This window comes from Carassius carassius, chromosome 50 (assembly GCF_963082965.1).
Source record: "Carassius carassius chromosome 50, fCarCar2.1, whole genome shotgun sequence".
NCBI classification, from domain to species: domain Eukaryota; kingdom Metazoa; phylum Chordata; class Actinopteri; order Cypriniformes; family Cyprinidae; genus Carassius; species Carassius carassius.
In genome coordinates this window covers 19,950,418-19,975,168 of record NC_081804.1, presented here as the reverse complement: position 1 = coordinate 19,975,168, position 24,751 = coordinate 19,950,418, and the positions used below count along the sequence as shown (strand labels likewise).

General features: G+C 40.9%; 1 protein-coding gene across 2 annotated transcripts in view; it reads left to right on the top strand.

The window, feature by feature from the left end:
• The window catches only part of LOC132133078 (anoctamin-1), a 72,444-nt gene that overhangs the window by 11,668 nt on the left and 36,025 nt on the right, over nucleotides 1-24,751 (top strand). Inside the window, exons 2-3 of one of the 2 annotated variants that reach the window (XM_059545774.1) lie at nucleotides 14,292-14,456; nucleotides 17,296-17,625. In XM_059545774.1, coding sequence (XP_059401757.1) covers nucleotides 14,352-14,456; nucleotides 17,296-17,625 — 435 coding nt within the window. In that variant the 5' untranslated portion in view covers nucleotides 14,292-14,351. Of the gene's footprint in view, nucleotides 1-14,291; nucleotides 14,457-14,942; nucleotides 15,116-17,295; nucleotides 17,626-24,751 lie in introns of those variants that run through there. The other variant, XM_059545776.1, reaches the window with a different exon arrangement.

Genomic DNA, 24,751 nt, shown 5'->3' with positions numbered 1-24,751 from the left:
TTTTTTTTTCTCCATGACAGGCTGCTGGCTCCCACTGTTAATTTTTTTTTTTTTGGAAAAGCACTCTCTGTATTAGCTTAAAGCCCCTTAAGTTTACATTTACATACTGTATTCTTTCAATTGCTCTAAACAAGTATTTTGAGTGACCTTTTTTATTGAATTATAGACATCAAGTTGTTGTTATTTTCATCTGAAAGAACTTCTTTTTTCAGTAAGCTAGGCCCTATGTGTTCAGTAAGCTTGTTTCAGTAAGCTATGTGTTTTTAAGGCTTCAAGGTTTTATTGAATGCTATCTCTATACAAGTGCAAAGTAATGCATTCTTAGTCAGTCTTTTATTTTGTAATTTTAAGAGCAATAAACATATTGCAATGTTAAGGAATTCATGTTTTTTTCATTCAGATATGTAAATCAACATGTATAAATTGTTAGTAGTCAATTAATGGGGAGATAATCGAACTCGAATCAGTCTGGAAAAATTAATCGTTAGATTAATCGATGCATCGAAAAAATAATCGCTAGATTAATCGTTTAAAAAATAATCGTTTATCCCAGCCCTACCTGCAATGTTTAGATTTGTGCCTTCATGAATCCTCTGGGGTAAGGCTGCACCGTTGATGATTTGTCTGAAGAAGTGTCTCTGTTGGCATACTTCTGTCTGCTGACCTTCAGCTGAAGTATTTCTACTCTCTGTCAAACTTTCCAGGATACGTTGAAGTTTCGTGAAGTCCTTTGATGTAGCTGGATGAACCGCATGGGAGTACTGTAGATATTGTAGAACTTGGAGAAGTAGGTACAGACTGTGGAAGAACGTTGATGGTGGTTTCAGTAAAGAATCCTGCTGTTGAAGTCAGTAGAACCTTGCTGGCCTGGTGTGTCTGCTCAATCTGCAGAGCCAGCGTAAGAGCAGCATCCAATGTGTCTACACCTTGTTTATGTATAAGAAGCTGTAGATAAACAGTGAAACGCCTGGATTTTTAATTGTGCTTTGCATTGCCTTTGTAAGTGGGAAAAGCTTCATCCACCAAATTATAATTTCTCCCACAGAAAGTTGGAGAGCCTTGCCAGGCAGACATGTGCATGCGTTAACATAACTTTGAAATCTGGATAGATAGATTTCATTTTGTCTTTATCTAGGTTACCTGACACAGAGATCAGACAAGACAAGAGTGTGATCGACTTAAATGTTGGAGTCATTAATTTTTATACTAATAAACTTATATGTTTAATATGCTGCATAACCAAAATTTATTGAGGTAATGCGTAAACCATCGCCTAAATGCTTGAATATTAGCATTTCCCTTGCTGCGACATCCAGTTAAGCGCGCAGCCTGTCACGTGATAACAGTAGTAGCCAATAGGGCTTGGTCGTCATGACGTCATTACTTGGCGTCGCCGCCATGTTGATGGCCTCCTTTACTGCTACTTGGACTACTGCACAGTGTTCAGACGTACTCCCTCTCAACATTGAACATTGGAAATAAGGTAAATTTCCCGGGTTAATCATACAAAAAATGTGAAAATTTCAACATTCATCTTTCTGTTGCTATCCCTCTGCTGACAGCAAAAATTTGTTTAATTCAAAACTGCTGCAGAGTTGTGAATCTAGGTCTAATGTGAGTTTGCTTACAGATTGGCGTGAATTTGTGCTCTCGTAACAACCACGCTTTTATCTTAAAAAAGCCAGCATCTCGCTAAGGTTGCTTTCAAGTAAGCAAAACGATGCTTTGAAACATCCGTTTCGCTGGAAGGGCAAGGGTGTAACAACAGGACAACAGTACAGAGACTGACAGGTCCGATGGAAGGGCTAACAGGATATGTTACAGGAAAATACTAAAACGGGAAGACAGCAGGACAAGAGCTCAAATACGTGAGAACCACGGAAAAAATGGGAGGGTTGACAGCTACTAACTACACTTTTGAAATGCAAAAGTTAAAAGTAGTTAAAAGTAGTAGTTAAAAGTACATTTGTTACTTAACTAGCAGCTAGGTGGAGCGCAGCTTACCTTTTTCCAGATTACTGGATACTGTTTGTCGGCTTTATGATCTGCAGCTCCTGAACCCATCCATTTTTGAACTGCACATGAGACTACAATGACTTGTAGCTTCGGAACTGTTCTGAAGTGTAGGCGCTCACAAAACAAACAAGGCAGCCGAAGATATCTGTAATGCAAAAGTGCGGCAGCAAGTAGTCGTTGGTACTCCACTCTTTTTTGGAATTTTTTATATGGATCCAAACCGTTAATAGTGCCGATTTTTGTCCGCATGTCCGCATACCGATTTGGTCCCTGGCATCCCTATTTGGCATATCCCACAACCTTTTCGCGATTTTAACATATTTTTTCTTTCTCCGAACTCTTCTCTTCTCGTTCGACTTGCTGTATGTTTACATTCGCGAGGCCATCAACATGGCCGCCACATCCCAGAATGCAACTCGGTGCCCAAGCCCTATTATAGTCGCATGAGTATGAAAGTTAGCTAACTTACAGAATAGCCATGTCAGCGGTTTGGAAGTATTTTAACCTTAAAGAGGAAAAAAGTCCAACGGTTGAATGAGCCATTCTCCATTTAAGCCCCTGCCCCTTTGAGGTCCGACGCTAAAGTGCCCTTGCAGTCAGGTCTGCCCTCAGTCTGCGATTCGTGGACGATAAAATGTCCCCAGGATCTGCTTTTGAAGAAAGCCCTACTGGTTATTTAAATGTTTCATTTGGGTGCTGTCCTGACATGCTTTTTTTTTTTTTTTTTATTTGAGCACACTCAAAGCGTGCGCACAAAAACGAAAAGCCCTTTAAACAGTGCCTGATTACTGAACTTAGTTATGTTTTGTGTCAAAACTGTCAAAAAACACAAGGTTTATGTATAGCCTCAGTTGGTTATGTCTAAAATGAAAGTAAACAACTGAAATTAACGGATGCATATCTGTATATGCGTGCAGGTTTTAAAGGGACAGTAGGCTACATGCTGTCAACTGTGATTAAAGGGATAGTTCACCCTAAAATGTAATTTCTTTCATTGTTTATTCACTTATATGTTGTCCCAAACCTAAAGTATATTAATTTCTTTCTTTTGCTGCACACAAAAGAAGATATTTTGAAGAAGCTTATAACCAAGCAGTTGCTGGTCGACATTAACTTTGATGGTGGGGGAAAAATACTCTGGAAGTCACTGGGAACCAGTAATTGTGTGGTTTTCCACTTTCTTCAAATTAGTGTTTATGTTTAGCAGAAGAAGAAAACTCATTCAGGTTTAAAACTATTTTTGTGTGGGTACATGAAGATATAAAAACAAAACACTAACCGATTTTAATTTTGGAGTGAATTATCAGAATCAGAATCAGAATCAGAATGAGCTTTATTGCCAGGTATGTTCACACATACGAGGAATTTGTTTTCGTGACAGAGCTCCGCAGTGCAACATAACAGCGACAGAACAAAAAACACAATAAGGAATAAAAAATACAAAAAAATACAAATAGGTGGGTAAGGATTGACAATATACAAATTGACAATGTATGGCAGGTAAATTAAAAAGAGCATTTATGTATGTACATGTATATTATGTGGAAAAATTGTAACTGTACGCTAAGTATGTGTGTTTGGATAAATAAGTGTATGTGTATATAAATATAAATATAAGTAGTATAGTGTGTTTCATGTATGTACATGTATATTATGTGCAAAAGATTTACGTGTACGCTAAGTATGTGTGTTGGATAAAAAGTGTAGTGTATATAAATATAAATAGTGTAGTGTGTCCCACAGTTATTATCAGCTGTTCATAAGATGGATTGCCTGAGGGAAGAAACTGTACCTGTGTCTGGTCGTTCTGGTGCTCAGTGCTCTGTAGCGTCGACCAGATGGCAACAGTTCAAAGAGGGAGTGTGCTGGATGTGAGGGGTCCAGGGTGATTTTAACAGCCCTTTTGCTAACTCTGGATAAGTACAGTTCTTGAATAGATGGGAGGGTTGTACCGATAATTCGCTCAGCAGTCCGGACTACCCTCTGTAGTCTTCTGAGGTCCGATTTAGAAGCTGAGCTGAACCAGACAGTTACTGAAGTGCAGAGGATGGATTCGATGATGGTGGAGTAGAACTGTTTCAGCAGATCCTGTGGCAGGTTAAACTTCCTCAGCTGGCGAAGGAAGTACAACCTCTGCTGGGCCTTTTTCACAATGGAGTCAATGTGAATGTCCCACTTCAGGTCCTGAGAGATAGTGGTGCCCAGGAACCTGAATGACTCCACTGCAGTCACAGTGCTGTTCATGATGGTGAGTGGGGGGAGTGCAGGGGGGTTTCTCCTGAAGTCCACAATCATCTCCACTGTTTTGAGCGTGTTAAGCTCCAGGTTGTTGAGACTGCACCAGACAGCCAGCTCTTTAACCTCCTGTCTGTAAGCAGACTCGTCACCGTCCTGAATGAGGCCGATGAGTGTGGTGTCATCTGCAAACTTCAGGAGCTTGACAGAGGGGTCCTTAGATGTGCAGTCATTAGTGTACAGGGAGAAGAGCAGTGGGGAGAGAACACAGCCCTGGGGAGCTCCGGTGCTGATTGTACGGGTGCTGGATGTGTATTTTCCCAGCCTCACTAGCTGCTGCCTGTCTGTCAGGAAGCTGTTGATCCACTGACAGACGGAGGTGGGCACGGAGAGCTGAGTTAGTTTGGGCAGGAGGATGTTTGGGATGATCGTGTTGAAGGCAGAGCTGAAGTCCACAAACAGGATCCTCACATAGGTCCCCGGTCTGTCTAGGTGTTGCAGAACATAATGCAGTCCGATGTTTACTGCATCGTCCACAGACCTGTTTGCTCTGTAGGCAAACTGAAGAGGATCCAGCAAGGGTCCAGTGATGTCCTTCAGGTGGGCCAGCACCAGTTTTTCAAATGACTTCATGACTACAGACGTTAGAGCCACAGGCCTGAAGTCATTTAGTCCTGTAATTTTGGATTTCTTTGGGATGGGGATGATGGTGGAGCGTTTGAAGCATGAAGGGACTTCGCACAGCTCCAGCGATCTGTTGAAGATCTTTGTGAAGATGGGGGCCAGCTGGTCAGCACAGGATTTCAGACAGGCTGGTGTAACACAATCTGGGCCTGGTGCTTTTTTCCTTTTCTGCTTCCGGAAGACCTGGCGCACCGCATCCTCGCTGATCTGTATTGCAGGTGTGGGGGAGAGGGGGGATGCAGGAGGTGTGAATGGTGAGAGCGCTTGATTGGAGAGGTGATCAGGATGGGTTGCAGTAGTTGTGAATGGTGAGAGTGGTTGATTGGAGAGGTGATCAGGATGGGTTGCAGGAGCTGTTAATGGTGTGAACGGTTGTGTGGAGAGGCATTCAGGGTTGGTTGCAGGAGCTGTGAATGGTGTGAACGTTTGTTTGGAGAGGCATTCAGGGTTGGTTGCAGGAGTTGTTATTGGTGTGAACGGTTGTGTGGAGAGGTGTTCAGGGCAGGTGATGGGTGTTCTTTCAAACCTGCAGTAAAACTCGTTCAGATCGTCTGCCAGTCGTTGATTCTCCACAGTGCTGGGGGGTGGTGTCTTGTAATTGGTGATCTTCTTTAGGCTTTTCCACACTGATGCGGAGTCGTTCGAAGTGAACTGAGTCCTTATTTTTTCAGAATAATTCCTCTTTGCCACTTTGATCTCCTTTTCCAGTGTGTATTTAGCCTGTTTATACAAGACATTGTCCCCCTTCACGTAAGCATCTTCTTTGGCCTGACGGAGCTGTCTGAGTTTTGCAGTGAACCACGGTTTGTCATTGTTGTAATTTAGTTGAGTCTTGGTAGGAATACACATATCCTCACAGAAACTGATATATGATGTTACGGTCTCTGTGAGTTCGTCCAGATCGGTGGCAGCAGCTTCAAAAACACTCCAATCAGTGAGGTCAAAACAAGATTGTAAATCCTGCTCTGCTTCATTAGTCCATCTTTTTACAGTCCTTAATACAGGTTTAGCTGATTTTAGTTTCTGCCTGTAGGTCGGTATAAGATGAACCAGAAGGTGATCAGAATGTCCCAAAGCTGCTCATGGAACAGAGTGAAATGCATCCTTTATTGTTGTGTAACAGTGATCCAATATATTACTGTCTCTTGTGGGACAAGTAACATGCTGTCTGTATTTTGGCAGTTCACGGGAGAGATTGGCTTTATTAAAGTCCCCAAGAATGATTAAAACAGAGTCTGGGTGTTGTTGTTCTGTCTCTGTGATCTGCTCAGCGAGTTTCTGTAAAGCTGAGCTCACGTGCGCTTGAGGAGGGATGTAAACACTAACCAGAATGAACGAATGAAACTCCCGCGGCGAATAGAACGGCTTGCAGTTAATGAAGAGCGTTTCGAGATTTGAGCAGCACGTCTTCTTTAACACAGTTACATCTGTACACCACCGTTCATTGATGTAAAAGCATGTCCCGCCGCCGCGCGATTTCCCCGTTGATTCTGCGTCGCGATCCGCTCTAAACAGCTGAAAGTCCGGCAGATGGAGCGCGCTGTCCGGTATGGTGTCATTCAGCCAAGTTTCCGTGAAACACAGAGCAGCAGAGTGGGAGAAATCTTTATTTGTCCGAGAGAGCAGAAGCAGTTCGTCCGTTTTGTTGGGTAGAGAGCGGAGATTTGCCAGATGGATGCTAGGCAACGCCGTTCGAAATCCGCGTTTTCTGAGTCTCACGAGCGCTCCCGCTCGCTTTCCCCGCCTGCGCGTCCTCTTGAAGCGTGTGATCAGGGCAGCCGCTCCGCCGACAAGAATGTCCAGCAAAACATCAGAATAGTCGAAAACCGGTGAAATATCGGGAGATGTGTGTTGCCGAATATCCAGCAATTCGTCCCTGGTGAAACTGATTGCAGGAATATAACTAAAGACAGGACAAACTAACAAAAACACAAAAACAACTGCAGAGCACGTCACGGAGGCAGCCATCCTGTATCGGCGCCACTCTGAGAGACACATTATTCCTTTAATGTTAATAAAACACCAAACACAAAGAGAAAAATCACTCAATACTCTTGACTGAAAAACTTTAAAACTGTTGCTTTAATAGGATCAGTGTTTATTGTGTTTTATTTTTACTTGTTCATAAAAAATTTTGAATACTCCTGCTTAATACTTTTGTACCTGCAAAGCACTGTTTATTTTTATTTGTGTATTATGTGTATTTGTAATGTGTATCTTTGTTCTAATTTTTATTTTTCAATAACAAAGATAAAATAATGACAAAGATTTTTATCTTCTCCCATTTTGGCCTAAATTTCTACCATACTTTTTCATATTTTGTTACCTTAATGTAACAAGCTTTGTCTTTTTTTATAGGGATATTAGTTTGGCTATAATGCTTAAGCAGCTTGCAAAATAGAAAAACCAACATGACAACCGATAATGGTAAAATCATGATATTTCTAAAATCTATGCTTCTATTTAAATTGTTTTAACTTTAAACCTGTTGGTAGCTTTAAGTATTGAAGTACCTGTATTTTTATTTATTTTTGTAGTGTTTGAATAAAGGGTGGCAGTCTTTTTTTTTAATCAACTGTTGTTGTGGACTATATACTGGGGAGGTATTTGTTCTCCATTTGAGTGAGATGTTTTTAGGTGGCAAACTGAGCAAAGCGATTCCATTTATTTTATTATTATTAGTAGTATTAATTCAAGAATAAAATAAAATTATCGGATTGATATCAGAATCGGCATATAGCCAAAGCTGTGGCATTGGTATCGGAAGTGAAAAAGTGGTATCGGGACATCCCTAATATTTTCAATGGTTTCAGTACTATTTACTGTAGAACTACACTTTAAAGAGAATATGTTTTTAAAAGTTTATATACAGTACTGTGCAAAAGTCTTAGGCCACTAGTATTTTTAACAAACAAAAAATGGTTTTAAGTCAGTTATTTTTATATTTTGCTGTAGTATGTCAGTATTAAATATCATTTCCAAACATAATTTTTGCATTTAATTGTAATAATCCAGTGAGATTTTCGTTTGCACAAGGAGTCTGACAACAGCCAGTGCTCCACACAGAGATCTAATCTCACCATCATCCAGTCTGTCTGGAATAACATGAAGAAACAGAACAAACTGAGACAGACTAAATCCAGAAGAACTGTGGCAAAGTCTCCAAGACACTTCAAGAAACCTACCTGCAAAGCTACCTGAAAAACAATGCTCAAGTGCACCTAGTACAAAAGCTTTTTTTAACGTATAGTGTGGTCAAACCAAATGTTGATTACTTTAGTTAAGTTAATAGAAGATAATAAAATCTATATATGGCATTATCTTTTCAACATCCTCACTTTAAAGCATTTTTACACCAGTGCCTAAACTTTGCACAGTACTGTAGCTTTGCAGGATTCTTGAAGTGTTTTAGAGATGCCCTTGTTAGTGAATAGGAGGGCTTAATCAGTTACAGATTCTCATTAACAATGACACGACAGATAAAAAAGATAACATATCCCTATTACTATCACTCACAAACCACACATCACACACTGTAGCCTGCATAATCCTAACAACCTGCACACTTTGCCAATGTCTGCTAATACATTAATTTATTTTTCTATTTGTCTCTGGAATAGTTAGTCTGCAGTAAAAAAAAACAAAACAAAAAAACAAAACTATTCATTACATCTATTACTAGTCATTCACGACTAAACCTCATGGCCCTGACAGAGATGTGGATGAAACCAGAGGACACTGCTACTCCTGCACTCTCCAATAACTTCTCATCCCACACTCCTCATCTGACTCGATGAGGTGGAGGTACTGGTCTGCTTATCTCTAATGATTGGAAATGTATTCCTTTACCTTCTCTGGGTAATAATAGCTCCTTTGAATAACATTCAATCACCATTTTAAAATCCATTTTATAGTTGTTTATTGACCCCCAGAACCACAAGGTAACATCTTGGATGATTTAGATTTGCTGCTTTCAAACTTTCCTAAGGATGGTACTCCCCGTTATGCTTAGAGACTTCAACATCCACCTAGATATCCACCTGAGATATAACTCAGTCTGCAGACTTCCACACTCTGCTTGCCTCCTTTGATCTCAAGAGAGTGTTAACAATGGCTACTCACAAATCAGGCAACCAAACTGGACCTTATTTACACACAACACTGCTCCGCTGATCATTTACTGGTTACTCCACTGAACACCTCAGATCACTTCCTCCTCACTCTTAACCTCAATTCCTTCCCCTTAAACAGTTATCATCTCTTGATGCTAAAAGTGCTACTAATACTTTCTGCTCCACTCTTAAATCTTGTTTAGACTCTTACTGCCCCTTGTACTCCAGGCCAGGACGTACAACATTCATTAGGAAGACAGTGTGCCAATAATGCAAAATGACAGTAAAGGCAGTTCATCATTGAATTCAGTGATGTCATCTCTTTTCAGTTTAAATAGTGTCTGTGCATTTATTTGCAATCAAGTCAATGATATCGCTGTAGATGAAGTGACCCCAACTGAGTAAGCCAGAGGCGACAGCGGCAAGGAACCGAAACTCCATCGGTGACAGAATGGAGAAAAAAACCTTGGGAGAAACCAGGCTCAGTTGGGGGCCAGTTCTCCTCTGACCAGACGAAACCAGTAGTTCAATTCCAGTAGTTCAGATTGTGCAGAAGAATCATCTGTTGCCTGTGGTCTTATCCTGGTGGTCATCTGAGACAAGGTCTGTACAGGGAATCTGTATCTGGGGCTCTAGTTGTCCTGGTCTCTGCTGTCTTTCAGGGATGTAGAGGTCCTTTCTAGGAGCCGATCCACCATCTGGTCTTGATACGTACTGGATCCGGGTGACTGCAGTGACCCTCTAATCTGGATACAGACTGAATCTGGTGGCTACGGTGACCTTGGAATAAGAGAGAAACAGACAAATATTAGCGTAGATGCCATTCTTCTAATGATGTAGCAAGTACATCGGGTGTTATGGGAAGTGTTCCCGGTTCCGATTTACCTAATTAATGCAGCCTAAAAATCCTTTAACTGATTTGGATATTAAAAGCATATTAGTATGTTATGTGTAAGCCAGGTTAAAGAGATGGGACTTTAATCTAGATTTAAACTGCAAGAGTGTGTCTGCCTCCCGAACAATGTTAGGTAGGTTATTCCAGAGTTTAGACGAACATTTCTGCATTTGACATAGAGAGCATAGGCCGTAATTTTACAAATGCTAGAAACGTGGCTTTCTAAGGAAAGATTGCTATCAAATAGCACACCTAGGTTCCTTACTGATGACGAAGAATTGACAGAGCAGCCATCAAGTCTTAGACAGTGTTATAGGTTATTACATGCAGAGTTTTTAGGTCCTATAATTAACACATCTTTTTTTCAGAATTTAACAGTAAGAAATTACTCGTCATCCAGTTTTTTATATCGACTATGCATTCCATTAGTTTTTCAAATTGGTGTGTTTCACCGGGCCGCGAAGAAATATAGAGCTGAGTATCATCAGCATAACAGTGAAAGCTAACACCATGTTTCCTGATGATATCTCCCAAGGGTAACATATAAAGCATGTAGCGGCCCTAGTACTGAGCCTTGAGGTACTCCATACTGCACTTGTGATCGATATGATACCTCTTCATTCACTGCTACGAATTGATGGCGGTCATATAAGTACAATTTAAACCATGTAAATGCACTTCCATTAATTCCAACAAAGTGTTCAAGTCTATGCAAGGTCAATTGTGTCAAACGCAGCACTAAGATCGAATAGAACTAATAGAGAGATACAACCACGATCAGATGATAAAAGCAGGTCATTTGTAACTCCAAGGAGAGCAGGCTCAGTACTATGATACGGTATAAATGTTGACTGGAAATCCTCACAGATACCATTTTTCTCTAAGAAGGAATATAATTGTGAGGATACTACCTTTTCTAGTATCTTGGACAGAAAAGGGAGATTCAAGATTGGTCTATAATTAACTAGTTCTTTGGGGACTAGTTAATTCTAATATATAATTATAATATATAATAAAATTAAAACCATCAGTGAACAATTTTCCACACAAAAATCTGTCAAGCACATCTTACCAGCAAACATACACTCCTTCACACCCTTCTCTTCACTCTCTGAGACTGAAGTCTCCAAACTCATCCTTTCTAATCATCCTACTACCTGTCCGCTTGATTCTATTTCATCTCATCTCCTTCAAGCCATTTTTCCTGCAGATGTATCTGCACTCACTCACATCATTAATACATTGCTTCTCACAGTTTTTTTCCCCTCAGAATTTAGACAGGCTCGTATAACCCTTAAGAAACTCACCCTTAACCAATCTCCTTTAGAGAACTTCAGACTTTTCCATTCTTCCTTTGATTACAAAAACACTTGAACAATTTCAACCAAGTCTCTGCCTTTCTCACACAGAACAACCTCCTCAAAAGCAGCCAGTCTGGTTTCAGAAGTGGAAATTCAACTGAGACTGCCTTGCTCTCAGTTGTTGAAGCCCCAAGTCTGGCAAGAGCAGATTCCAAATACTAATCTTGCTGGATCTGTCTGCTGCTTTTGACATGGTTAACCACGAGATCCTCCTGTCAACCCTATTGGCAAAAGGCATCTCAGGAACTGCACTCCAGTGGTTTGAGTCTTATCCCTCAGATAGGTCCTTCAAGGTATCTTGGAGAGGTGAGGTGTCCAAGTCGCAACAAGTAACTACTGGGGTGCCTCAGGGCTTTGTTCTTGGACCACTTCTTTTCTCTGTCTACATGGCATCACCAGATTGTCATTCAGAAACATGGCTTTTCATATCACTGCTATGCTGATGACACTCAACTCTACCTCTCATTCCAGCCAGTTGATCAGAAAACAGCTGCTCACATCTCAGCTTGTCTAACAGACAGTTCTTGCTGGATGAAGGACCTTGATCTTCAACTCAATCTTGCCAAGACAGAACTGCTTGTGGTTCCTTCAAATCCATTGTTTCCTCACAATTTCACCATCCAGTTAGGCATATCAACCATAACTCCTTCAAAAACAGCCAGAAACCTTGGAGTTATGTTTAATGATCAGCTGACTTTCTCAGACCATTTTGCTAAAACTGCCCAGTCCTGCAGATTTGCTTTACTGAACATCAAGAAGATCAGACCCTTTCTTTTGGAACACGCTTCAAAACTCCTTGTTCAAGCTCTTGTTCTGTCCAGGCTGGACTATTGTAATGCTCCCTTTGCAGGTCTTCCAGTCAGGTCTATCAAACCTTTACAATTAATCCAGTATGCAGCAGCAAGGTTCATTTTTAATGAGCCGAAAGGAATGCACATCACATCTATGTTTATCAATTTGTACTGGCAACCAATAGCTGCTCGCATATATTCAAGGCATTAATGTTTCCTACAAAACCACCGGCTCTGCACCCCTTTACCTAAATTCATTACTTCAGACTTATGTGCCATCACAGTGTGTACATCACTTTATTTTGCCATCCCAAAGAGGCACAAAATCATTTTCAATTATTTTTAAATTAAATGTTCCCTCCTGGTGGAATGACCAGCCCAACTCAATCCGAAAAGTCCTTAGCCATCTTCAAGAATCGGCTTAAAACACATCTCTTTCATCTTTATTTGACCCTGTAACTCTAGCATACTCTATTCTAATTATATTCTTAAAAAAAAATCATGCCCTTTCAACTTGCACTCTATTAATTTATTAGTCTCGTGTAGCCAGACCTTTCAGACTGAAGATCTGGAATTCATGCAGCATTCATTGGCCAAGGCCGTTTCACCGGCATGTCTAACAACCAATCACAGTTTGTTTCATTCATCATCACGTTTCAAGGCATGAAAATGTCGTCACAATAACAGACCAATGTGTAAAACTCTTGGATGTATTTTAAAGATTCTATGCCACGAAATTTAAATATTTCACTGAAATATTTAGAAGAATTTAGCTGATCCTTCTAAGCACTCATCCTCACAGTTGAAAACACGGCGGCTTTATTCTTTCGTGAAGGGGTTTGGTGCCATGGTATCTTTGTTTCTTTGTTTCTAATCTTTTTGTATTCTATCTATTTGTTTTCTTTTTATTTATTATACAATTAACAAAAACAAACAAAAAATAAACTTGAATCAAATTGAAAAAAGGCCTCTAACACTAGCTTGCTCAACTCTTTTGCTATTCTATCATTATTTACAGTTTTATTTCTATATTTTTTCGTTTTCTTTTTATTCATTCTATGATTTTAAAAACCTTGCTATGAGTACTACATTAAACTGAGACTTGTTATAGCACAATCGAAAGGTTGTGAGTTCGAGTCCCGGGCCGGCAGGAATTGTGGGTGGGGGGAGTGCATGTACAGTTCTCTCTCCACCTTCAATACCACGACTTAGGTGCCCTTGAGCAAGGCATCGAACCCCCAACTGCTCCCCGGGCGCCGCAGCATAAATGGCTGCCCACTGCTCCGGGTGTGTGTTCACAGTGTGTGTGTGTGTTCACTGCTCTGTGTGTGTGCATTTCGGATGGGTTAAATGCAGAGCACAAATTCTGAGTATGGGTCACCATACTTGGCTGAATATCACGTCACTTTCACTTTCACTTTCACTTTCACTTGCATATAATTGCTTTTTTGTTGATTTTGATTGCTTCCATTGTCCTCATTTGTAAGTCATTTTGGATAAAAACGTCTACTAAATGACTAAATATAAATGTAAATGTAAAAGAGGTTATATTTAGCAGGGCTAAATATTATAAATATTGCTATTACCTGAGCAGTAATCCAGAAGTACATGTCAGATTTGGGTGTTTGTAGGATAGCTTAATTTCATTAGGAGTGCTCCTGGGTGGCAGCTCCTGGGTGAAGAACTCCTGGTTCTTCAGCAGCTATTTGCTCTCTGGTGAAGGTGCTTTCACTCTGGAAGACTTTCTGCATTGTTTGATTGTCAAAGGCGGGGTACTTTAGCAACCTTAAGTACTGTGATCTTGTTTCATAATAAAACAAGAATAATAATCTCCTCATCTCCAACCCACCCAAAAACATTCAGTAGGTCAGATTATATTGTACTTTGATATGTACAGTATACTTAATTTTTTTTAGCTGTGGTCACTCATCATTTAGCAGACAAAGACCTCCAGGTTTTAAGTGTATTGTTTTTTTGGGTAATATTAAAAGCCTCTACCTGGGACTGAGCACCTCTACATACAGTACATGTTGACTACCAGACTCTTTCTAGCTTGAGCATTGCCATAAGCCTGGACAGTAAAGACAACTGGCATTTCTGTTTAATAATTTTCCTCAGAACAGGTTTCTTATACTCATACTTATATTGTGAAGTTAACATGTGTCCTGTATGTCGTGTTGCTTTTTTTAATCTACAGGTTAAACTCCGATCCACGGTCTACTGGAGAGGTTCAGTGCTGGAAATACAAATAGCCATAATGAACAACGAGCAGTATCCTTCTCTACAGCTCAAAGAAAAGCAAATGAACATCATCAGCATCAAAGCCATAGAAGACATCGGATATAATTTTCAAGATTCTATTGTAAGTTTATGTTTTAGCCAAGTTGTTGACTTTTTTTTTTTACTTAAATTTTATTTCAGATTGATGGCAGTATGCAAGACAACACACTGTGGCACTTTTCTCATAAACATAAAAAGTCTCTTTGTAAAGAGATGAAATTATATGGATCTTTTTTTGTTTTTGGTGATTTTTTAAAAATTATTATTAGTATTATTTTACAACAAACCCAGAAGTAAAAACAGCATACTTAAGTGTGTCTACACTCATAATGTAAAGATCAGAATTCCAAATGTACCCTTTACACAGACTAAGCTGACTTCTTACCAAAAGCGAAGTGTGAGAGTGAGGGGCTCGAGCGAGGGTATCGAGCGAGGGCATCTTGGAGGCTTTGATGTATGGCTTTATAGTTGAGTCTAATATTAGCTTCTGGCTCCTCTCACTCCTCTCAAGTAACAACAGGGATCAGTTTGTGACTTTAGGCTTACTTCATTCTGAAAGATAGAAAGAACAGACAGACAGAAAACAGTTCAAGATTAAGAGAGAGTGCGAACAGGTTGGAGGCAGGTTTCTTACTTTACTGGTAGATGGATTTACCTCAGAATGAAAGTGGTGGGTCTCAACCTCCAAATGCCAAACAAACACACTTCTTAAGGGATGTGATCTTTCATGGAAAATTGCAGGTGAGTGTGGCATGTATCAATGAATATTTATAATGTTTTAAGACTTTAATAACATATATTTAGCGATGTATGTGCAATATCTGCTATTAATGATGAGTATTAATTAATGACAAATTGATAAATGTACATACGTTACATATATATCGGTAATTAAAGTACATTAGCACATGCTGGATCTGTATGTAATGCTTTTTGCTCCTAAAATATGAGCACATGTCCCCATAAGATGAAAGGGGATGCCAGAGGAAATGTTATACCCCTTAACACATTCAGCAGTTGCTGGATCAGTTGCAGTCGCTCTAAAAAAACAGCTGACCTAAATGAATAAGGACTTTAAAAAAAAAGATTACTAAGATTACTGTTGCATAGTTTGTTTGTGCTGAAGTCCAGACATAATTTTATAAGGAACACATCACATACAGTTATCTTAAAAGTGCATCATTATGTACACATATGTACACCACTTAAAAATATGCTTACTGTACCTACACTTGCATAATGTTAGTATTGTTGATATTAAATGTAACTGTTATGTTATGCACAATTGTTTTAGTCTGTTCTGTTGATTATAAGAGTTGGTTACATTGTGGTTTGCATAGATGTAATAATAACCCATAGCTGTTGCCATAATTCACACTCTCAAGTTCAAGGTTACTTATGTTGAGCATTATTTAACAGTGTATTAGCACCTGTAAGACTGCAATGTTATGGGATATCTCAGGCCCAAAAGTGCAATACATTTACAAAACATAACATTTATCTCCAGCAGTTTGTCTCTCCAAAACAAAACAAATATTGTGGCAGTATTTCCAAACATGGACATTTCATGTTGTCCTGTTGGAGAAATAGATAGGAGAAATTATTATGCCTTTACAACAGGGTTTCATAAATGTTAATATTAAACTACACAAAGATGAACGAATATGTGCCTAAACTCTTTCATCTGAAGTTACCCAGTTCTGTTGAACCTCACATTGCAGAATGAGCTCTCGGTTAGTTTCTTTTCACACGCTCACTCCATTTTATTAACAGTTTATTTGTTTGTGTAAAATATATTAGTAGTTAATTACATGTAAGATAAATTTAATTTAATACAGACTGCTAAGTGTCTTTTAAAGGCAATTACCATTGGTTACTGTGTACATTTTCAAAATGCAAAATGCAATGTAATTTATATTGTGTCCCTAATGAATAACTGGGAAATAAGATCTGTTTTGCATATAATGGATCTGTGATTCTTGTTAATTAACATTTTACATGATTCCCAGCAATGCTTATGGGACTGCTTATTTCTCACATACTAGAAAGACTAACTAACATATTATATCAGCTAATAAAATGTCACCAGTACTGTATCAAAAACTAAAACACTTGTATCGCATATATCATGTGATTGTTCAATACACATTTATGAGCCAGTTTGCTGTAATGATAAAGATCCTTTCCAATCCAGTTAGTTTGAACATTTAGTTAGAATTTAGTTAGCTCAGGATTTAATACTGTAAAATACTACGAAACATTCAAGCAGCCAACTAACATGAATATTCTCTGTACAATTGAGAGATTACTATAATAAACAGTCACAGGTTGGGACACATCTACTCATTCTTTATTATTACTGCTTTCCACATTTTAGAATAATGCTACATAGTGAAATAACTCAAATTTATGTATGATAATGATGTAGGGACCAAAACATTTGACACATAAAAACGTTTAGCTCACTCTGAACATTCTCTCATGCACACTACTTTAACATGTGCAGCTTTTCAATCAATATCATAAGCCACAATTTATATATTTTTTTCTGTAAAAACTTCAGCAGAAGTCTTAAGATCAAAACATGTTTAAAGTCATGAGAAACATAAATTCCATTAAGCTTAGACGGACAATATAGACTATTCACAGAAAAGATTATTGATATTAATGCTTATCGTAATATAACCACGGTTAATTTAAAAATATACGAATGGAGTTTACTTGCTCAGCTCACTATTTTATAGATGACTTTGAGGTTTAACAAACAATCACATTCATTCTTAAAACTGATGAGTCCTAGGTTGAATTGAGATGTTGCCCCATCTTGACCTTTCACTGGACACTGGCCCGGCAGTCGCACACACACACACACACACACACACACAGCTTGGCTCATGTTTTCTCCTCCCCTCTCCTGTCAGATCCTGAAGTCTGTTGCTCCCGAGGAGAACACACAATGCCAGCAGGGTCTGTATTTCCAGGATGGCAAGAGGCGGGTGGACTACATCCTCACTTACCACATCAAAAAGACAAGCAGCTCCCGACGCCACACATCACGTCTCAGAGACAACGCCTTCACCCGCACCCTGCGGCGGGGTCGAGAGCCACCTCCACCCGCACCCAAAGATGATGCTGAAGTGGGCTCGCCTCACCACAGCTTGGACCACCACGATGATGACAAATGTTTACGGCGTGAGGAGTTCGAGAGTAACCTGATGGAGATGGGCCTGGAGCTGGAGCGAGATGAGGAGGTACGTGTGTTTTTTCTCATGATGGATGGAGCCAGCATTCCTACTCTGCAAGGCTTTTGTTTGTTGGAGGTTTGTTTTGTCTTTTAGCTGAGCTCAGCTGTTTTACTTCAACGCTCACCATGAAGGGCCACAAAAGACACATTGTTGTGTAACACTGCACTGGCCATCACAGGAGACACGCAGAGCTCAAAACTCCTGTTTGGAACTGACACATTGAGAGCCTTCACTTGCGGTTGCTTGTTCATGGTGTTTGCTATTTTCAGGCTGTTTAAATTAATATGCTGAAGTGGATAGATGTGGTCCTGAGTGCTGATTGGCCACTATAGAATTCCAGCCATGGTAAAATATTGCTAAATATAAGTCTCCTGGCACAAGCAAATGTGCTGTTGCACTGAATAACATCATGGCTGTGATTGAGCCATAGAGACTAGAATGCAGATGATCAATGATATCCAGCACTACAGAATGATTGTTGATGACTATATTTTTTATACAGCACTTCTGTAAATAAGTCATTGATGTCAAATTTGATATCAAATTACCATTCCTCACTCTGCTGCCCACTCTTTACTGAAACATACTCAGGTCAATAATCCTCCAAACTCAGACATGCAGAATAATACAAACAGTGAAACATGTTGCTAATGGACTGTCAGCACCATGGGAACGCTGCTCAGCCAATCAAATGTAAGGACTTGAACTAAAAAATACATTTGGTTTGTGCTCCTAAAGTTACTGGATTGGTGACCTTATTAAGTCCAAATCTGAGCTTTCCATCCCTTCGTATTTCTGAATAGGCTTCCAGTACAGAGGGGAATTACACTGATGAATAATGTATTTTCGAAACACTCATGTTTTGTCATGAACTGGCTTAAAGGTGCCGTATAATGTGAATGCTATCAGATGAAATGGGTTCTGCAATGGGTACTGTTAATATGTCTCTGGTCATATATCTGATTAATGTGCCCTGCACAACTGCTGCATTTAAAGTCATCACCCACACAGACATTAGTTGTGTGCTTTATTCACTGGCTTTCTGACTGTGATGAATGTGGTATATTTGCATATGTGTTCAATGAATGAGATTTACATGTATGCACCTGTTCTTCTCTGTGAACATTTTATGACCAGTTTATAAGCATGTATGGAGACATATAAAATCATGTATAGTCCTGGTCATGATGTCTTTAAATGCCTTGTAGAATTCTATGAATTTCAGACTTAGCTCAACAGCTGTGATTACCATTACTTTTGCTGTTTGTTTTTGGCTGTGAGACTCACCCTGATATGAGATCCCTTGTCCTGGAGTCTATGTGAGGCCTATGCGTCAGGTCACACGTGGTCTGGTGCATAGTGCACATGCTGTGAGGTGACGCTTGTGTGTGTAGGCAAGCCAGCCTAGCTTGGGTCATTTCCTGATTCCATTACACCTGCTTCACCCTTTCGCTTTTTCTCATTTCTTCACTGCAGTGTCATTTAAATACATGTAAAGGCTACAACCATATTGTGTTTGTAATGATTTTCTTATTCTTCTTCATTAGTTATCTACCGTAGAGACCCAAAAATTTGCAGGATGGTTCCAATTCTGCAGAGCGATTCAATAACATAGACCCAAATCTGTGTGACACTAGGTCATTCTATTTGCGTTTTTGTCCATAACTCTAGAACCAGTAGGGCTAGGATTAAAATTAGGCTCTACATACTCTACATGCTCTCTGATGCTCTACAGCATCACACCATACTGCCAGTTGAATAAAACAGTACACATGTTAAGGTTGTTTCTAGATAAAAAATCTGACACCCCCTTCCACATCTTTGCCTAACCAGACAATTCATTAACTGCAAACAATATAGATCTGGAGTGGTCTTAGGTAGATGTGTATGATTTAATGTACACTGTAATCCAAAAATTGTTTGTTGTTACAATACATATTTCATTAAATGAGCTTGATTACATTTTTAATTTTTATTTAATTAGCTTAAAGAACTGCTTTTGAAACTGCGCAAATATAGAAATTAGATTTTCCCTCAACAAAAACAAAAACAACTGGTAGTCAGCATAAACTCTTCATGCTTCATCTAGCATTCACTGGACTACTAAGAGGGAATGTAAGAAGCCCCATGGGCGTCGGAACCAAGAGCAATGGTATTGGACCCACTCTCTTTTACCATCTCTAATGCAGAGCATATGTTTACTCACTTTTTTTGAGCATCATCAGTCAAATCCATTCCACATGAGGAATGGCCTAATAAATTAAACTCCAATCTGTGTTTTAGCTACAGCCTTGACTTCCTCAGTGCTGCTTGCTCAAGAGTACACTGTGTTGATGATGGGCATTACAGGCACCATTTATGATGTCATGGGTTGCGCGGTCCAATGGATTTGGAGTGTTTTCACATGTTCTTAAGACACCTGTCATGTTGGTGGCATTCTTCATAGTGTCCTCTAGAGGACACAGTGTCTCGTTCCCTCTTGGGGAACCATAGTTACATGCTTAACCCAAGACGTTTTCTTGGATTGGCTTCATTATTACACACAGACCTGGGAGCCAAAGTAATAGACTGGGACCATACCTGGACACAGCTTACGGTTTTAAATACAGACCTGAACCTGTACCAGTTCACCTGGGTGGACTTGTGAAGACCTCTTCTCTAGATGATGCTGGCATTTACTGTTTAGCAGATGCAGTGTTTTAGATTTGTCTAGTATGGCCCATTATGAATATCATGTCTATATGCACAAGCTACACAAGTTGCAACTTCTCAAAACTTTGTATAAGTTATTCTGAGGAACCATGCTTAGCTCCATGAGCTCTGTGGGCTAACTGTCATGACACAAAGGAAACAGTGCATTCATGAAACGTGACACTAACAGTCAATTTTAACCTATTAGTCATTTTTACTGAAACATGAATGCTTTATTTACAAAAATGTTAACTAAAGGGTAAGAAATATTTTAAGTCTGATTATTTTCTATCAGTTTCCATCAGTTTGTATGACAGATAAATGCTTAGAAGCAGATTATTTGCAGATTTGTGGTGCACTGGTAATATAGTGTTATAGAATTTGTTTACAAAAAAAAAAAAACCAAGACACTTGATAGTCTAACTAGCGCTGCAGACACTGCTCTCATGTACTGCATTAAAAAACTGTGAGCTCCAAAATCGAAAGCTCCAGCATGAATGGAATTAGTGCCATGCTTCCAAATTTCAGAATGACGGTCCTTGTATTTGCAGGGATAAGCGTGGTGTTGCTTGTTCAAGTGCTCTAACAGTGAAGTACAGGCACTGTGACTGTCTCCTCAAAGGGGTGTAAAAGTTGAAGAAAAAAATTTCTTCAGTCCCAGTTGTAAGCATGTTGTGCTAAATGGACGAACAAGAGACGAAAGACAGGGCATTAAGTAGGCTGGTGGAATGAGCTGCAGCTGCCTGCGGTAGCGGTAGCGGTAGCTGCAGCTGCCAGCTGCCATCTGATCAGCGGTAACACCCACACGAAACAGGGGTAGGCGGATTAATAGGAGAATGAAATACGGGCTTTATTTTAGACACATGAAAGGCGGGATGAATTCTCCTGTACGCAGGAGGAAGTTTGAGGCGGACTAATGATCTTGGTGACAGTAAACGGGCCAATAAATTTGGGAGCCAATTTATTAGAGACGGAACAGAATGTTCTTAGTAGAAAGCCACACCTTTTGACCCATGATGTATACGGGAGGCCTAGACCGGTGGCGATCGGCTTTAGCCTTGGTGCGCAGGCTCGCGGGCTCAAGTCCAAGTGCGGTGACACCTCTGGACGAAGGCGTGAACGGAGGGGACCGCGACTTCGGATTCCAGACTGTGAAAAATAGGTGGCTGGTAACCTACACTACACTCAAATGGAGATAGGCCCGTAGCTGATATTGGTAAGGTATTGTGGGCGTACTCCACCATAGACAATTGTTGGCTCCAGGAGGAAGGATTCTTGGAAACCAAACATTGCAACACCCTTTCCAAATCTTGGTTTGCTCTCTCGGTTTGACCATTGCTCTGGGGATGAAACCCTGAGGACAGACTTACAGTCGCTCCCAGTAATCTACAAAATTCTCGCCAAACTTTGGACACAAATTGGGGTCCCCTGTCGGAAACCACGTCAATTGGGAGGCCATGTAAACGAAAGACGTAATCTACAACGGTCAACGCTGTCTCCTTGGCTGAGGGTAATTTGGGCAAGGGAATAAAGTGGCCAGCCTTCGAGAACCGGTCCACCACGGTCAAAACTACCGTGTTGCCCTTGGGGGGTGGGAGGGCGGAAATAAAATCTAGTGCGATGTGGGACCAGGGTCTCGAAGGGACTGGCAGCGGTTGAAGTAACCCATCAGGGGGTCGATTGGAGGTCTTATCAGTGGCACAAACCGAGCAAGCAAAAAAAAAAACTGTGAATGTCGCGAGCCATAAGTGGCCACCAGAACCGTTGCTTGACTAAAAATTTAGTACGGTTAACTCCTGAATGACAAGCCACATTAGAACAATGGCCCCACTGGATAACGTTGGACCGTAATCCCTCCGGCACAAATAAGCGATTCGGTGGGCACCCGGGCGGAGGCGTTACCCCTTCTAAGGCTGTCTTGACCTTCGATTCTATCTTCCATGTGAGTGTGGAGACCACTAATGTCTCAGGAAAAATACACTCGGCAGTGGACGGGCGTTCGGAACGGTCAAAAATACGTGACAAGGAATCGGGTTTAATATTTTTGGAACCCGGGCGGTACGAGAGAGTAAAGTCAAAACATCCGAAAAAAAGTGCCCACCGAGCCTGCCTGGAGTTCAACCTTTTGGAAGTGCTAATATATTCTAAATTCTTGTGGTCTGTCCATACAATAAAAGGAACCCCCGATCCTTCTAACCAGTGGCGCCATTCTTCCAATGCCATCTTGACTGCCAACAATTCTCGGTTACCAATATCATAATTTTGTTCGGCAGGGGATAAACGATAAGAGAAAAACGCGCATGGGTGGACCTTGTCGTCTGAGGGAGAACGTTAAGATAACACCGCCCCTACCTCCACCTCCGACGCATCGACTTCCACCACAAACTGACGTGATGGGTCAGGGGTGATCAAGATAGGGGCTGAAACAAAGCAGCTCTTCAGTTTGGCAAACACAGCCTCGGCTGTGTCTGACAACCTGAACATAGTTTTGGAGGAGGTCAAGGTGGTCAGAGATGCGGCTAGATGGCTGAAGTTGCGAATAAAACGCCGGTAGAACTCGTCGTTGACGAGTGCCTGGAAGACCGTTGGGGAGTTGGAAAGCCCGAAGGGCATGACCAAATATTCAAAGTGCCCTCTGGGGGTGTTAAAAGCGTTCTTCCATTCATCCCCCTCCCTGATACGGACCAAATGATAAGCATTACGTAAGTCCAATTTCGTGAAAATCGACGCTCCCTGCAACCTCTCGAAGGCTGAAGACATCAACGGCAAAGGATAAGTATTCTTTACCGTGATGTTGTTCAGTCCCCGGTAATCAATGCAAGGTCACAGCGATCCGTCTTTCTTCCCCACAAAAAAGAACCCCGCCCCCGCTGGAGAAGAGGAAGGGCCGATGAACTTCGAAGCTAGGGAATCAGAAATATATTTCTCCATAGCCTCCCTTTCCGTAACAGAAAGTGAATATAATTTGCCTTTAGGCGTAGACTTACCTGACAGTAATTCTATGGCACAGTCATAGGGACGATGCGGAGGAAGAGAAGCAGCATGAGACTTACTGAACACTTCCTTCAGGTGGAGGTACTCGGCGGGCACGTTAGACAAATCCACTGCCTCCTCCTGAAACACAGACATAGAAACAGACGGACAGGCAGACACTAGAAAAGACTCATGACATCTATTACACCAAGTCAGAATGGAGTTGGATGACCAGTCTATTTTGGGGTTGTAAAGGAGGAGCCAGGGGTGACCGAGGACTATGGGTGCCAGGAGAGAGTCAAGGATGTAGAAGGAAATAGTTTCAGAGTGGTTGCCTGATGTGATGAGGGTGATGTCTTCAGTGACGTGAGATATGACTGGTAGTTTCCATTGAGAGCGTGAACTGTGATGTGGTGTGGGAGGGTTCTGAGGGGAATGTGTAGTCTGTGTGCCAGTGTACTGTCCATGAAATTACCGCCCCTGAGTCCAGTAGTGCTTGACAGTCGTGAATCTGTGTTGACCATCTTTGTATTACCGGGAGGAGCGTGGATGATGATGAGGTCTTCTCGGCGGAGATCCCAACCGATAGTAGCCTTATACGTACTACCGGGCTTGGCCTTTTACCGGACAGGTGTAAGCGTGATGTCCGGTTCCCCCGCAGTAGAGGCACAGGCCCAGGGACCTCCGCCTCTCCTTCTCCTCCCGGGAAAGCCGAGCTCGCCCTACCTGCATGGGCTCGTGATCGTAGGAGGGGCTGGCCGCGTCCCCACCGCTGGACTGCACGTCAGTCTGGGTCCTGGATGTGGAGCTGGGTAAGTTCCGCCTCTCTACTCGCGTCAGACGTGCGTTGACCCGCAAAGCCAGTTCGATCAGCCCATTGAGTGACGTCAGAAGATCCAGGGTGTAGATCTCCTTCTGGACGCGATCAGTAGCCACCCACTTGAAACAATCAACATGACGTAACATAAGACGAGCAGGAGACGGTGCATTCATGAACCGTGACACTAACAGTCAATTTTAACCTATTAGTCATTTTTACTGAAACATGAATGCTGTATTTACACAAATGTTAACTAAAGGGTAAGACATATTTTAAGTCTGATTATTTTCTATCAGTTTCCATCAGTTTGTATGACAAATAAATGCTTAGAAGCAGATTATTTGCAGATTTGTGGTGCACTGGTAATATAGTGTTATAGAATTTGTTTACAAAAAAAAAAAAACAGACACTTGATATTCTAACTAGCGCTGCAGACACTGCTCTGATGTACTGCATTAAAAAACTCGGAGAGCACGTCATTATCTTCTTCATCTTCACTGACTGTTTTGTTTGAAGCGTGCATCTGAAAGAATCGGTAAGGGCGATCTTTCTCTGTTTATCAATGGAAAAAGCTCCGCTCTCGTTCGTCTCTCTTCTGAAAGAAAAGGAAAAAAAGGCAGCCATCTGCTTCCCGCGGTTCAGGACCTG